Genomic DNA, 17,272 nt, shown 5'->3' with positions numbered 1-17,272 from the left:
ACAATCTCAACCTCATCCTATTTTCCCTTTGCGTTGACGATCCAAATTCACCATTTGTTTCTGGTCTCGCCTCACCTGCTCTGTCTGCAATATGTTGCCCCCCCCCCCCATATTTCCGCAGGGCGCTCAAGGTCTGCCAGCAACCCCCTTCTGGTAAAACTACCAAAATCACGAATCACTGCTCACCTTCACTCTTTCATTCCTCTATTTTCCCACCTTTGCAATAAACTCCCACACTCTCTTCAATGCCATTCTTCCCTCCAGGCCTTCAAAACAGCTGTTCACCACCACCTATCTTCCCCCATCCAAAACCATGATATTTTCTACCCCCGTTAATCCACTCCAAACCCACCTCCTTCAAATTCCCTGCCTTCCTTCCTATCCATCTTGTACACCCTGTGTTCCCCGCCCGATCCCTCTCCCTTCTACAGATCTAATGTCTCTGTTCCCCACTGTTTTGTCCTTCCCTCTCCCACCCCTCGTCTCCTGATACCCTTGTTGTGCGTTGTGTGTTCGCTCTCATACGAGCCTCGACAATGTATACAAAAAACCAACAACAGATCATCCAACAGACACACCCATTTACTTCTTTGGTCATCAGCTGGAAGAGATTCGGCCCCTTCAAATACTCAGCCTCAACATCAGCCATGACCTTTTCTGGGTCAACCACATACCAAAGCTTGCCTCCAAAACTAGCCAGAGAGTGGGCATTCTTTAATCGAGCCAAAACCTTCCTTGGAAAATCAGAACTACTCAATACACAAGGCCTTTGTCAAAAGCTCAGTGGAGTACCGCTCTCCCGTATTAGCTGGTGCCCCCGCAGCACATCCATCTCTCCTGGATTACGTGGAATCTATAGCTCTCAAAGATATTGGAATCTTCCCTGATGAGGCCAAAGCGTCAAGACTCTCATGTTCCGGGTCAGTCGGTGGTCTCTCTGTTTTCTTACGGATATTATCCGATGTTGCTCCCTCAGCTCTCTCAATCCTCTGACCCTCCCTATCCAGGATGCATGCATTCTTCTGACGACAGTCTTCTGATTAAATTTCCAAAATGCAGGCTGACAATACACCCCAACTCCTCTGTTCCTCACTTCTCCAATCTATGTAATCACTCACCAGAGGCCATTCTTTCCCACTCTTCCCTCGATGACCTGAAGCAGGTATTCCCGTTGTGTCATCCTTCCCTCCACCCCCTCCCCCCCCCAATCCTAAGAATTTTTATTTTCACCAAACTTGCTGATTTCAGTTTCCTTTCCCTTCCTTTCCTTTCCTATTCATTTATTTCCTTGCTGGTGGTGCCCAGTTGTTGCCCCAAAACTACCCTTTCAATTTAATCTTGCTCTTCTATGAACATCGCTCTTATTGAGAGAATAAAAATGAAAATATTTCATTTTCTTTTGGTTGTGGTCACTTGTTTTGGTTGTGCAGGTCTCGAAAATCTCAAAAATCTCAGAATTAAAAAATATAAAAAACAGAGCCCTCACATAATTCAAAGCATCGACATCGTTTTATTAGGATCATGACAAGAGGAACAAAAGGTGGTTTATCACCAGAGCAAGACCTGTTCTCATTTCTTTGTTCCTATGGCTCTTGAGCATTGTCATTTAACCCCAGATAACCTCAATTGCAGTTAGTTTGTTACGATGTTTCCAGGTATTCCCCAGAAAAATCTCAGAAGGATTATTCTTTGTCACACAAGTCACCCATATCCGTTGTCATTGAAAAATCTCAGAAGGCTTGTTCAGCATTGCCACATCATTCCAGTTTTTGTAGGAATTGGAGCTTGGGCATCGTACTGCACTTTGAGAAGTGCCATCTCCTGCTGTTGTACTTCCTCATTGGTTGTTATCTCCATTTGTGGGTTTTAGGAGGTGGGAGGGAGTTCGCACAGACCTCAAAATCTCCACCTCATATTTGGTAAAGGATCATCTATCTATAATTCCAGCTGTGTGTGTGTGTGTGTGTGACCGCTGTTTCTCAACAACCACTGGTCCGATCAAATTGAAACTTGCCAGGTATATTTTTGGGGCCCTGTGGATGTGCCTTTTCAAGGTTTGATATTAATTGGACGAGTGCTTCCCAAGTTATAGGCCATTTATTTACCAACCAATGAAATGACACGTTGCTGCGTAGGCATGGCTGCGTAGGCCGGTGCGCGGCCGGCTGACGACGTCACGTGCAGTGCCGGTTACGATGGGGATCGGTGCCTTAGCGTGGCGTAGGAGTGGCAAGGGTCAATGGCAGCGAATGTCATGGCAAGCAAAGACAGGGAGATAAACTTGATTTTAATTAACTCTGTGTGTGTGTAAGTATCACAGCAGTTGTTACTTCAATGCAAGCGATAATTCGTGGAATGCATGTGAACATTCTGTACGGGCACGCACCACTTCCGGATAGTGATGACTTACTGTATTCTAATAATTTCTCGATTTCTTATGCGCATTTATAGATAAACACAATGCCCCCAATCCAGTCGTCATTTACGAGAGCGAAGGAACGGCCTGTGCATTTGTTTCTGGCTCGCGGTTTGAAAGTTTTTTTTTTGTTTCTTTTTGGGGGGGTTTGCATGGGCACGCGAGAGCGAAGGAACGGCCTGTGTGGTTGTTTCTGGCTCGCGGGTTGTTGTTTTTTTTGGGGGGGGGGTTTGCATGCACGTATGGGCATGCGAGAGCGAAGGAACGGCCTGTGCGGTTGTTGTTTCTGGCACGTTTGAAAGGTTTTTTTTTGGTTTTTTTTGCACGTACGGACGTGTACTAGCGATTCATTAACCAAACTGTGAAACTTTGTTCTCATAACCGGTGTGCGTCCTCATGTGTACCTGGTAGTTTGACAACTGAATAAATGATTTATCGCATGTATTGCACTTGTACAGCTTTTCACCAGTATGGGTTCTCAGATGATTCTGGTGGGTTGTTCTGTGACGGAAGAACTTATCACACACGGGGCACTGAAATGGCTTCTCTCCAGTATGAATTCTCATGTGTAAGGACCTGTTTACGTTCTGACTGAATGATTTATTGCACACATTGCAAATATATGGTTTCTCCCCTGTGTGAGTCCTCATGTGTGCCAGGTAGAATGATCTCCTAATGAACGACTTATTGCACACACGACACTTATAAGACTGTTCACAATGGATCCTCATGTGATTCTGATACATTGTGATCAAATGGAATGACTTAGAACATGCACAACACTTGAACATCTTACCACAACGGCTCCTCGTGTGTACCTCATACGTTGATATCGAACTGTACGATTTGTTGCACACAGCACACTGGTATATCTTTTCAAAATTGTGATGATTCGCATGCATCTGTCCACAACTTGTCTCGTTGAAGTTCTTCGACTTTTCCGAGCAGCTCTTCTTGTGTTGCTGCAAAGATCTATTGCTGAATGTCCAGCTATTCTTGGTGGAAGACAACATGCTGAAGATCGACGTCGATCTCTCTGAAGATGACAAACAGAAGAAAAAAAAAATACTTTTCACCAGGATGCAAAAAAGCATCATCACTCTGGGATGAATTTAAAAAGCAGTGAAGATTTAAATTTAAACTTTCTTGATGACTTTGCCTGGAAGTCGGTTGATACATTTGGGGTTTCACTTACGTTTGCAAGTACGATGAGGTACACAAGTGGGGAGAACGGTGGAAAAGTATAAAATAAATAAAAGCTTCAATTGCACAAATTCTTAACGAGTGATTTGTAAGTGGTGCACTGGTTCAGTGCCTTGTTCATGTTTGTATATTTGAGATCCCTTATGGAAGAAATTGTTTGTTATACATAACTGGATAGTGTTTTGGATACAAAGTCAAGATTCATGAAAAAATGAGAACTCAGAATAGATAAGAACACAACAGAACCGAAAAAGGAACAGTAGAAAGAGGAGGAAATGTCAACAGACGGAGAGGGACAAACAAGGGATGCGGACAGGAATGAGGGAAAGAGGAAAAATGCAGAGGGTGGACAAGATGGATATGAGAGCAACCTCTCAGGAAGGAAAAACTAGAAGGGTACTCGGTATGAGCCCATACCTCCGCCAGGCTGAACAGTTTAAGTTTTATATCCCACCGAGAGGTGGGACCTGCTTCCAGACCGGAACCAAAACCAAATTGGCCCGTTTTTGTCACCTACCCAACATCCACGAGGTTTTGTCATAATCTGTCCACTACTTTGTGAAACATCGTGCCATACAACATATCGTTTTTGGTCCATCTCTCAATCGCAAGGAATCACCAAAAAAAATTCAGCTCCGGATTTATCCAATCAAAATCTAATCAATTCGTCCATGTTACACACCCAACCCTGTCCACCAAGTTTCGAGATATCCTGCTCAAAGGCAAACAAACAAACAGACAAACAGCCAAACAGCCAAACAGACAGGGGTGAAAATATAATCTCCGTCCACCTTCGGTGGTGGAGGTAAATTTTCTGCAGTGGGACCAGAGGCGGCGCAAGGTGTTGTGCATCCCGTGCAATTGCACGAGGCACCGAGATGACAAGGGACCACGAGATAAGAAGGGTCCACACTTGCCAATCATGGCTGACCATCTTTTGAGATGGGGTCCCCGAGGGTGGGGTCTCACTTTGCCGACAAAATACATCACCTCGTGAGTAGTGATAAACACAGCGCAAAAGAAATGCTCCATCTCGAGGAAAGAAAGTGCTGCGACTTAATGATAGATTAAAAACATGTTTTCCCTGATGTTTAATTCGACAGGACCATTACAAAAAAAAAAAAAAATTAGGGGATGAGGTTAGTATAGTGGAGAAAGCGAGTGGAATAATAACTACGTTTAATATATACAAATGCAACAATGATTTACAAAACACCCCTTCTTTCGTAAATGGACCAACCCATGCGCATGACGGAACGTTTCGGGTTTAAAAATCAGAACACCCGTCCTCAGGATGATACAAAATTACTCCAGAGTTGTTGAAAAGTTAAAAAAAAGCCAAACAATAGGGGAAAAGGGTGAAAAAAAAAATCACCCGAAATCAATTTTTTTTTCATCACACAAACGGCTGAACCAGAAAAGGGGTCCTTAACTGAGCACGTGTTCCATTACCAATCAGTTTGTAGAACGCTCGCCAAGTGGCTTAAGCACTCCAACGAAACAGTTGATAAGGAACGGCTGGCGAGGCAAGTGATAGCAAGCCGACTGGTAATGGAACTCAGCCCATGGATCATGTTTTTGCGTGAGTTTGTGTTTATGGCTGGCGTGAGATAAGGAGGTTACCGTTATTCTCATCACACAAAATAATTTGAAATTTATCTACGGGAGCGGCCGGTTGGGGTGACGGGGTATCACGTTATTCTTTTTATTACTGCCAATTATTATTGTTTATCGTATTATTATTATTTTGCAATACTGTAATGTTAATATAATGATTAATATGCTACATTATTTGTATTCCAAGATATCCTTAGAAAAATGGCACAATAAGGTGGAAGGATGCTCCAGCTGCTGGATAAACACCTTTCAAATGCAGAAAAGGTAATAAAACGGGAATTCTTCCGGATTTTTTTTGCAATCGAGGCGAAAACAACATCGACTAAGCGAGTGTGAAAATAACATGGAACCCTCTTACTCGTGATGCAATGAGGGTTCTGAAGAGTCGCTCGTAATACCCTCTCCCACCACTACCGGGAGCAGCGTTACATGGTACACATTTACAAAGATAATTTGCATTGCACCACCTTCGGAATTCCTCATGAGGAGACCAAATGAAGTCGCTGCAACCTTTGCCATATGACCCGTCATCCTCTTGGCAAGTTTAATTGTTTGACATTTGTATAAGTAGCAACCGAATACATCGACGTCAGACAGACGGACAGCAAAATGCATATACATGTTAGTGTGATGACAGGACGACATGTTGACAGGGGCCCCACTGGGTCATTATTGTGCTTTTCATGGGGCCTCCAAATGACTAATGCCGCCTCTGAGAGGGAATTAATGGAGGAAGAAAAGATCGTGGTTTGGGATGGATTATTATAATCTGAAAAAGTGATCAACAGCTGTCTTGAAGCTATGGAAGTAAGGATAAGATTGAAGAGCATGTGGAAGTTGATTCCACGGGCGAGACAAAGAGGAACAAATGAGTGGAGGTGAGCGGTAATTCTGGAATTTGGAAGTTTCACCATAATGGAGCTGATGGTGCACCAGGTGCACCCTGGAAAAACCGGCGGGGGGGGGGTGGGTGGGAGCAAGACCAGAAAGGAGGTGGGAGAAGATGAAGAACACCGACTTATCTGCGATGGTAAAGTGATAGGCCCTCGACTCAGGTTTAACATGGTAGATTCCAATGATCTTGAAGACCTTGTTTTCCATGGCATCAACTTCAGCAAGGTGTGAGGTAGAGGCGCCAGCCCAAACGGGAGAGCAGTATTCCATCAAGCTGCGGATGAATGTCTTGTAGATGGAGAAGAGTGCAGGTCTGTCAAGGAAGGGCTTTGCTCAAGACAGAGGATGCCCAGTCGGCGGCTGGCGTTGGAGGTCAACTTTGAAATGTATTTTGCCCAAAAAAGATCATCGCTCATGTTGAGACCCAAACATCTAAGTGACTGAACTTCTGAGCCATGGAAGACTGGTAATATTGATAATAACTCTAAGCCTGGTGTTGGCTTAATGGTTAAGTTGGCAGGTTTAAGATCTTCAGGTCTTGAGTTTGAATCTCTATCATACTGTTAAATAACACCAGGTGGGTTGACTCAGCCTGTCATCCTTCCAAGGTCGGCAAAAACGAGTAACAGCTTATTGGAAAAGGGGGCACTGCATCAGTGGCACAGCTGCACTCCCAGCAACGATGCAACCAGTCGGCACATGCTGCATACAAAAGAAATACATAAATAACAATTCTCTTCACAATAAGAGCAATAATTGTTCAAAAGGTCTTCCAGATGGAGAACTATATAGTAGTTTGTCGAGAGAAGGGACTTTAATGAATATTCTTTGGCTGAGTGGAAATACTAACTGAATGGCACTTTTCGGATATTGCGCAAACACGCGCGTCAAAGACAGCACAGATACGACGTGGCATGAAGTCACCAAGGGTCTGTCACTTTTCTGCAGGAATGTTGCACCATTCTTCCACAAAGAAGTCTCCAAGTCATGTTGGTTTGGTGGAAGCGGAAACATCCGTCTTTGGTGCCTCTCTTGACAGTCTCACAAATGCTCGATGGGATTGAGGTTCGATGATTGTGAGGGCCATGGAAGATGGGTAACTTCATTCCCATACTCCTCAAACCACCTGGAAACAACATGTGCCCTGTGGACTGGAGCATTGACACCCTGAAAGATTGTTCAAAACAGCACCGGAGCATGCTGCTTCACCAACGTCCAGCATTTGTGGAATGGAGATTATGCTGCCGGGATCATGACGAGGTCAGTGTTCACCCTCTTCAACTCTGCTTTCGGGATGCAGAAGGTGTTCAGCACAAACATGCTTACCCTCTTTGCCCCCGCGTCTGTGTCTCTCTGTGTGTGTCTCTGTGTGTGTCTCTGTGTGTGTCTCTGTGTGTGTCTCTGTGTGTGTCTCTGTGTGTGTCTCTGTGTGTGTCTCTGTGTGTGTCTCTGTGTGTGTCTCTGTGTGTGTCTCTGTGTGTGTCTCTGTGTGTGTCTCTGTGTGTGTCTCTGTGTGTGTCTCACTGTGTGTCTCTGTGTGTGTCTCTCTGTGTGTCTCTCTGTGTGTCTCTCTGTGTGTCTCTCTGTGTGTCTCTCTGTGTGTCTCTCTGTGTCTCTCTCTCTCTCTCTCTCTCTCTCTCTCTCTCTCTCTCTCTCTCTCTCTCTCTCTCTCTCTCTCTCTCTCTCTCTCTCTCTCTCTCTCTCTCTCTCTCTCTCTCTCTCTCTCTCTCTCTCTCTCTCTCTCTCTCTCTCTCTCTCTCTCTCTCTCTCTCTCTCTCTCTCTCTCTCTCTCTCTCTCTCTCTCTCTCTCTCTCTCTCTCTCTCGTGAGGCGTTGTGCACTCCCCTCCTTCCTCGCTCCCACCATTTTTGTCTGTCTCTGTCTCACCTCCCTCCCAGAGTGTATTGTGCCATGTGGTGAGGCATCATTCTCCCACCTTTCCTCGCTCTTCTCCTTCATAGACCCCCCCCCCCACCCTCCTCGCTTTCCTCTCCCCCTTAACCAAGTATTCCTTTCAGCGAAGCGACAGGTGGTTTTGGAGTTATGCAGGAAACACACAAACACACACACACTGACATCTTTTATTATAAATGGTAATAATATTTTAATTAATTTACCCTTTGAAAAAATTCCCACTCAATGTTTTTTATTCTCTCAGGAACACATTCCACCTTAAATACATTAACTCGATACGATTTTGCGAGGCGTTGCTCTCCCCCGCTCTCCCCCCTTTCCTCACTGCACCCTTCCCCCCTCTCTCTTTCTCTCTTCCCTCTCTTTCTCTCTCTCTCCTCTCTCAGAATTCCCGTCAGAAAAGCGACAGGTAGGATTTGCAAGAAGGAAAGAAATCTCAGAATACTATGAAAACTCACCATGTCTGGTTTTTTTTGGACAGATAGTCGAGGCCCATTTGCAAGGAGTTGAGGTGGGGAAGGTGGATGGGTTTAAATACTTGGGATCAACTGTCCAAAGTAACGGAGAGTGTGGGAGAGAAGTGAAAAAGAGAGTGCAGGCAGGATGGAGTGGGTGGAGAAGAGTTGCAGGAGTGATTTGTGACAGAAGGGTAGCTGCAAGAGTGAAGGGAAAAGTATATAAGACGGTAGTGAGACCAGCTATGTTGTATGGTTTGGAGGCGGTGGCACTAACAAAAAGACAGGAAGCGGAGCTGGAGGTGGCAGAGTTAAAGATGCTGCGATTCTCGTTGGGAGTGACGAGGATGGATAGGATAAGAAATGAGTATATTAGAGGGACAGCGCAGGTAGGACGGTTTGGAGACAAAGTGAGAGAGGCGAGATTGAGATGGTTTGGACATGTGCACAGGAGGGAAGCGGAGTATATTGGGAGAAGGATGCCGAGGATGGAGCCACCAGGCAAGAGGAGAAGAGGAGGGCCAAAGAAGAGGTTCATGGATGCGGTGAGGGTGGACATGCGGGCGGTTGGAGTGTCAATGGAAGATGTGGAGGATAGAGCGAAATGGAGACTGTTGATCCGCTGTGGCGACCCCTAACGGGAGCAGCCGAAAGAAGAAGTCGAGGCCCATGGAAGAGCTAGAATTAGTACACTGAACAGGTCAAGACACAACAGGACAAAAGGATTGAGAGAGGGATAGAAACACCAACAGCAGAATTGAAGGCCAAGTTGGAGGTGACTTGGACAAACAATGGGTGTGTCTTGTAGATGGAGAAGAGTGGAATGAGGGGAGGGATGAGGGGCTGGAGAGGATCCACAGAGTGGACAAGATGGATACAGAAGGAAACTCTCAGTTGGGAAAGCCGGAAGGAGAGATTGGGGTGGGAGGAGAGGAGGGGGTGGTCAACAAGGGCAGAAAAGATAATGGCCCTGGACATCATAATGCAACCTACTTTTGTGTTGCCCAACAGAAAACTACTTCAAAGAGCGAACTACATTCCTTTTCAAGAGGGGATGACCTCACTGTGTTCTGGACTTCAGAAATGCATACAAAGTGGAATGAGGTGCAGGAAATGCTTTATCATGGAATCATTCTGTACGTCACAGGTTTCTCTATGCTCACCATCTGCAGAGATGGAATCTTCATCCAGCTCTTCCTTCACTTGGTCGCTCATTGAAGCTGGAAGAGAGTTATCGTGGAGGCGTTTCTCTTCCACTGGACCCGTTTCACCTGTATAAAATCCAATATTAGGCTTGTCCAGCACCTTGATTGTTGAATACATCTCACATTCAGCATTTATCTGTGATTATTGTAATGTGGTCTCTGCACAGGGAAGTCAACCCATTGATGCTGCCTGAAACTATTCAAGATTGAGATACACCCCAAGATGGGCATACATTCCTTATCCTGGTGCATGAAGCATGCATCATGGGATTACAAGGAACTTTTTTTTTCAATACAATACTGTTGTGGTGCCGGGTTCAGCGGCGAGGACGACCGCCAGATGGAGCAGTTGGGCCGTCTCCCACCGAACACCGGAATTGAAGGTCGTAACCTTCGGATAACTCCGAAGGTCACGGGTCCCTTCGTGGACCGTGGACACCAATATTTTGATGGCGTAGGGTATGGTTAATTGTCTAATTCCAATTTACATAAGTACCGACGCCGTCTAACTACCGGGCAAGCCACACTCTCGGCCGACTTTGTCCAAACCGAGTGGGAATTACCAAAGCCTACCGGACCAAATGAACAATTTACGGCACAATCGGCCTTCCTGACTCTCAAGTCCGAACCATACTCGGCCAATGAAAGAAAATACGGACAACGAACTGGAACATTTAACAGGGGGTTATTTACAATAATCGGGGAGACACAGAGCAGACTTAATCACGAATATTCAGGAAGTATTTACAATGGAATCACTTAAACAGTTCTACAATTACAGACTGGCCACAGACAGACACAAAGACCCAAAAGAAATGGACTTCGTGGGTCTTTATTTAGCCCTTCAGCTTGGGACGGAAGGCGAGCTGAGGGTCAGAATCTGGCTGAGTATCTGGCCGCCTCATGCGGTTTCACAGACTCCAATCCACCACGGTGGGACGCGAACCAATGACCCAGAATCCAACGAGCACCCAATCCTGGCTGCCACGAACGACGATACAAGCACCACGGAACACCTCCGCCACGACCACCACCACCACCACGAGTAACCCGAAAAAGACCTCAGACCAGACCAAGACTGCAGCCGATGACGACGGCAGACCAAAGACCAAAGAGAGCCAAGAGCCCCGACACGACCACCTTTCTTATCCTTCCACCTCTCAGGTGGGTGGAGGGATCCACTCTGAGGTAACTCTCCTCCGGATTGGTCGTGCGGCGTCGGGCGATCGGTGTCCTCCCTCATTGGACGAGGCGAACACTCCATCTGGCTGGGGCGGGGTCGGCCCTGAGGTGATCTCACCTCCGATTGGATGAGGGGAACTTCCATCTGGCTGGGTCGGAGTCGGCCCTGAGGCGAGGGGGCACAGATGCTCAATTGGCTTGAGATCTGGTGACTGGGCAGGCCACTGCATTAAGCTGAATTCACTGTCATGTTCGTGGAACCATTCCTGGACAATACTCGCTTTGTGGCATGGGGCATTATCCTGATGAAGAAATTCATTCGCAGATGGCCAATCCAGTGTCCAGTGTTTTCGTTCCTTAACCCACTGCAACTGCAAGTTCTTCTTTTTTCTGAAAGAAGTGGAACTTCATATGGTCGTCGGTTGCCATAAGGTACGACAAGTTGTGCATTCTTTTCTGGGTCTTCTGGCACCAATGTTTTCCTTGATTGTCAGTTGACTAACTGCAGCTCGTCTGTTGCTCTGCACAATTTGTGTCACCCTCCTTCGGCCCCTTTCATCAATGAGCCATTTTCAACCACTGGCCGGATGTTCTTTGGGTGGTGGACCATTCTTGATGCACATGAGAAACCGTTGAGCATTAAAAACCCAGCAGCGTTGTCGTTCTTCAAACAATCAAACCAGTGTGCCTGGCACCGACTACCATACCCCGTTCAAAGGCACTTAAATCATTTGTTTTGCCCATTCACCCTCTGAATGGCACACGTACACAATCCATGCCTCAGTCGTCTCAGGGCTTACAAATCCTTCTTTAACTTGTCTCCTCCCTGTCATCGACACTGATTGAAGTGGATTTAACAGGTGCAATCAATTAAGGATCATATAGCTTTCACCTGATCAGTCTATTTCATGGAAAGAGAGGGTGTTCCTAATGATTTGTACATCGAGAACGACAGGTTGTATATAAAGTAAGACTCCGAGATTTGTGGGGGATACGTTCCTGAAAAACTGGCGCAAATGTCAAATCCACAAATGTCAGAGCGTTGTTTCAATGGGAAAAAAGGGGGATAGGTTATTTTTTATTCCATGGTCTAGGCTCATGGAAGAGCTATCACATGGAACAAACCAGGACACGACATAACAAAGGGAACAGAAGAAGAAAAGGGAAACACCAACAAAAGTGGATGGGATGATTTGCGGTTTCTCTCTCCTTTCGGAGAGAGAGTGTGACCGAGTGTGTGGGATTTCTCAGGATTGAAAGACACGTTCCAAGTGTTTGACCAGTTTGTGATTTTTGTCAAGGTCTGAGGAGAGGGAAGAGGCTGCTGCCTGTCTGTCTGTCTTGAGGATAAGAGATGTCATGGCAGAGAGTGGAGTCATCAGTAAAGATAAAAACAGGATTTTCGAGAGTAAGAGAGATAGATCATCAATGAAAATCATGAACAGGACTGGGACGAGAACACTGCCTTGGGGTACTCCAGCCTCGGCAGGAGGGGAGATGAAAGGGTTCCATTGAGAGCCACACGTTGCCTAAGAGAGTGGAGAAAGTCAGTAATCCAAGAGTGGAGTTGGCCTTGGATTCCATAGGCAGAGCATTTGGAGAGCAGGGCAGGATGGCAGACTGTATCAAAAGCTTGAGATGCGTTCAGAGAGACGGCCGTGATCTCATATCTGAGACTGAGGGCCTTCTTGCATTGTTGGGAAAGTAGAAGCAGCACATCCAAGGTGGCGTGACCAGGCCTGAATCCAAATTTATGATCTGAAATGAGGCTGCTGGAGAAAAGGAACGATTTCATGACCTTGCTGATGATTGGAAGTAAACCAATTGGTTGATCCATTTTTTTAAACACTTTTTATGTAATGCCATGCTATCGGCTGACCACCAAGCGTATGGAAGATGACCGAGGGCAAATGACAAGGTGAAAAGAGCAGAGAAAGGAAGCACAAGAGCAGCAGAGCATGTTTTTCGGACACATGAGCTGATGCCGTCCGTTCCAGTTGCAGAGTCAGTGTCGGGGGTTGCCAGAAACTTTTCCACCTTCTCAGGTGTAAAAGCCACATAACTCAAGAGTAGTTGGTATGACTGGGAAGGTTAGGTACCGAGAGAGGGGGGTTAGGGACACAAGATTTGGAATCGAACACAGAATTGAGGCATTCGGCCTTCTCACGAGAGGAGTCTGCTGTGGTGTCACTTGAAGTGAGGGAAGGGAAAGAAGGGAAGCAATACACCAGAGACCGACTGGACAAGGTGCCACTACATTTTCGAGGAGGAAGACAAGTTTGAAAGCTAATTTTCTTTTCAATGACAGTCACTGGAAGCATTATGTTTTTGGGTTGCCCATCCGGCTGTCCATCCATGATAACTTAAGAACGGCTGAAGGGATCCAAGTCAAACCTGATACAAGTATGTATTAGGATGCAAAGATGAACTAATTAGATTATCGGGTCAAAAGATCACGTTAGGTAAAATTCTGTTTCAAAGCTTACTTGTGAACCAGTGATGGGATTTCGACCAAACACTGAGTACAAGTATGTATTATGATTGAAAGATGAACCGATTAGTTTTCGGCATCAAGAGGTCATGCCAGATAAATAAGTGATACTTGAGACCAGTTGAAAGGATTTAAATCAAACTTGGTACAAGTATGTATGACGTAGTAATATGGGCGGAGGCATATTGGTCGACGTTGTGACGTTGAAGAGTGCCGTTCTAGTAAGGGATAATAAATATTATAGACAAATATTGGGGAAAGATTAAATTGGGACAACAAAGCAAGAGACAGAGCAACATGCGTCAACATGCTAAGGCTTTCCTCCAGTAGTGGACTGAAATTAACTGATGATCATAATATTGTAATTCGCGACTTGCCTTGTGAAGAACAATCACCAAAATGTTCCGGTTTCATCTCCTGCTGACTGTAAGCATCTGTAACGACATACACGATAACATTATAAAAGAGACCGTCACAAAACCAAGGTTCTGAAATCGATCGATGTTCAACTAGCACACTGGCATCATGCAAAAATACGCACTTTTGGTGTCTGTCCAACCGATACATTCGGTCATTACTTATCCAATCTCAACCAAATTTGCCACCGATTAAGGGTCACACGATGGAGATTGTATCAATTTAATTTGCCCTCCCCCCAATGGGGTTTTCCACCTTGGGAGAAATCCATGTTGAGGTGTATAAATGGCTTATCGTGGCGTTTAATGGGACGCACATACCGGAAGTTAAAATTATTATGATCACAAGTTATTCGGTCAATTCCATCCAACGTATGATTACCTTTTTAAACAGTCACTAAAATGTTGTTTAACACTGGACTGAAAATGATTTGGTGGAAACCTGACATCCTTGAGGCATTCTATGCTTATGGTGTCCCCCACAGAATAATGTACTCAATCCCCACTCCCACAACACCCCCCCCACCCCCGACCCACTCCCCCCCGCTCCATTAACCATTGACCATTCCAGTAGGGAGCATACTCTGTGCAGAGCATTGGTGCTGCCTAAGCAGTCTCCTTGGCTATTGGGCACAATGCTGGACGGGTTGCCACTCCGACACAGGATACCAGCAAGCTGGCACTCATTTTGCCGACCTCGGAAGGATGACAGGCAGTCAACCCCACCTGGTATTAATTCAACAGCTAAGCAGGATTTTGAACTCAGGATCCTTGGATCCCAAGCCCACCACCCTAACGATTAAGCCAACACCAGGCATACCAAATTGATAAGAGACGTAATATTGCACCATTCCTGGTTTCAAGGATCTTTTGGCATGAACTGTGAATATTTTGCACCGTCTGATTTTCAACCATGACGATACCTGTTCTCCTCCATATGCTGAACACATGACCAGGAGTTGACTTGGGAAGACCCAATGTAACAGAAATGTTGTGAACCTCAGGCAGCAAACCACCAATCAAAGTAGAAGATGAAGCAGATCTTGTCTGCTTGGGAGCTCAAATTGCAAAAGGGTTTTGGCGACCGATACATAGGTATAATGAGGTGAATGTGGCTTGACTGCCGCACAGTCACTACTTTGCATTCAGAGTAAAACAAGTGAAATCCTTCAATACAGCACGTGTGGTGAAGCAAATGAGTACACTAATGTTAAAATATGCAATTTCTGCTTTATCAGTTGAAAAACAATTAAAAGGCGTACTTCATATTTGAAATGTAAAAATCTTGTTATTATTGTGATAAGCACCTTTATATATAACAGAAGGAATGAAATCGTTCGATACAGCGTGGCAGGGGGCCGCAAAAGAATGATAGCATATGAAGAACTGAGCTTTCAGCATTCGGTGATCGGCGCGAAATGCGATGGTGGGCGGAAATGACGTCTTTCGTTCGTTCGTACATGAGAGGGGCGCGTTTCTTGCCTTTTTCCCGTCAAGCAATAAATTTAATGGTTTTCACATATATAACACATTAGTTTCACAAATTTCCATTGAAATACTCGGGTATTTCCTTCAATTCTCGCTATTTCTGTCAAGGTTACGCACTGCATCTACCGGACGGCCGTCATTGGCTGTCTTGAGGCACGTGGGGGGGGGGGGGACAGGGGACACTGGAGACGTGGTAGACATCAGGGACATTTCAAAGTCGGTGCAATTGTATACAGCGCACGCGCTGTAATATTCACGTTGAGATCGAGAGGGATCATTGCAGGTTGGGGTATACTTTTCGAACATGTTTCAAATTTAGTGGAAAGCAAAGGAATGGCATAACAAGGGAAACGGACAAAATATATATATATATATATATATATATATATATATATATATATATATATATATATATATATATATATATATATATATATATATATATATATATATATATATATATATATATATATATTGACAAATAAATAAATAACCCATCACATCATTCCCATTATCCCCAATCATCACATTTAACTGGATTCTAACCTTGTGAGGGGGAACCATTTATAGGTTCAGGTTCCACCTTCACCACCACAATGGGACCTGCAAGCAAACAAAAACTGTTTAAAACAAAGCACAAAGTATTACTGCACAAAAACACTCACAATGACATATTTATAACCCAAATTTACTTTTCATCATCATAGTTTTACGGCCGTTTGCATGCCTGCATGTGTTAGCCGTGGTTCACCTAATGGCTGCTTTCCAGGCTGCATGATCCCTTGCTAGCCCTCTTACTCGGCCTTAAACTCTTAAAATCATCTCTCAGCAACACATCCCATGTTTTCCTCAGACGGCCTCCAGCTCCCCTTCCATTCACATTCATATTTATACACCTCTTCACACAACTGCCCGCCCACATCCTTTCCACATGTCCAAACCATCTCAATCAACCCCAATGCCTAACCTCACGAATGCTTTCTCTACCTCACCCATCTCTTAGCTCCACATTTGATGTCCTATCCTTCAGTGTCATAACACGCATCCACCTCACCATTCTAATTTCATTTCGTTCACACATCCACTCATCCTCCTTTTTGATCACCCATGTTTCACTGCCATACATCATCATGCTTCCAACGCAAGCGAGATACAGTTTTCCCTTTAATCGGAGAGAGGTCCCTCTTGATGTCAATAAGGGTAACAACTCCCTAAACTTCCTCCAGCCACTTTGACTTCTTACAATCACTGGTGCCTCCACATCACCACCTGCACTAATCATATCGCCAAGGTAACAATTTACCGACATATTCCAGAGATATATCCCCATAAACTAACCTTTCCGCTCGAACTGGGGTCACTTGTTTACCTGCGCAAACAGCACATTTGAAGTCAGGAACCACCTGTAGTCTACCCCTGATGCCACTATACCTCTTGTGCAGCCATGAGTTGCAGGATTTATACAATATGGAATTGTTATCTCCACCTTTTCTACAGACGGCACAGGGCCATCTCCCTCTTTTTTCCCCACATTTCCTTCACCCGCACCACTAATCGGTGCTTTCGTTTTCCCTGTATTCACTTTCAGCCCTTTGGCCTCCATACTGTTTCTTTACCCATTACCTCTTCCACACTGTCAGCTATTAGCACGAGGTCATCGACGTACTGATGAACCCCTGATGAACACCCACTTTCACTTGAAAATCCTCACTCTGCACTCCGTTTACCCACACAGAGGTTTTTGAGCCATCATACATTGCCATGACGACCCGAACCATCCAATCCTCCACACCTAACTTTCTCATGGACCATTGCACCACTTCCTGAGGCACCCGATCGAACGCCTTCTCCAAATCCACAAATATAAAGCACAGTTTATTCTTCCCTAGATATTTCTCCTGCAATTGTCGAACGATAAAAATATCCTCGATCGTGCCCCTTCCTGCCATGAAACAAAATTGCATTTCATGTATATTAACACTGTCATCAATT

The 17,272-nt window shown here is 45.1% G+C and overlaps 1 protein-coding gene across 1 annotated transcript in view; it reads right to left on the bottom strand.

Annotated features, from left to right (window-relative positions):
* Positions 1-17,272, bottom strand: part of LOC147010052 (uncharacterized) — a 43,267-nt gene that overhangs the window by 18,846 nt on the left and 7,149 nt on the right. The window contains exons 2-5 of the mRNA XM_085861224.1: positions 15,827-15,883; positions 13,754-13,810; positions 9,662-9,769; positions 2,769-3,452 (exon numbers count right to left, since the gene is read on the bottom strand). Coding sequence (XP_085717350.1) covers positions 2,769-3,452; positions 9,662-9,769; positions 13,754-13,810; positions 15,827-15,883 — 906 coding nt within the window. The remainder of the gene's footprint in view (positions 1-2,768; positions 3,453-9,661; positions 9,770-13,753; positions 13,811-15,826; positions 15,884-17,272) is intronic.

This window comes from Eptatretus burgeri, chromosome 17, assembly GCF_056783735.1.
Source record: "Eptatretus burgeri isolate ZD-2024b chromosome 17, Ebu_testis_v1, whole genome shotgun sequence".
NCBI classification, from domain to species: domain Eukaryota; kingdom Metazoa; phylum Chordata; class Myxini; order Myxiniformes; family Myxinidae; genus Eptatretus; species Eptatretus burgeri.
The sequence above is the reverse complement of the archived record's forward strand: the minus strand, read 5'-3'. Positions and strand labels throughout refer to the sequence as shown.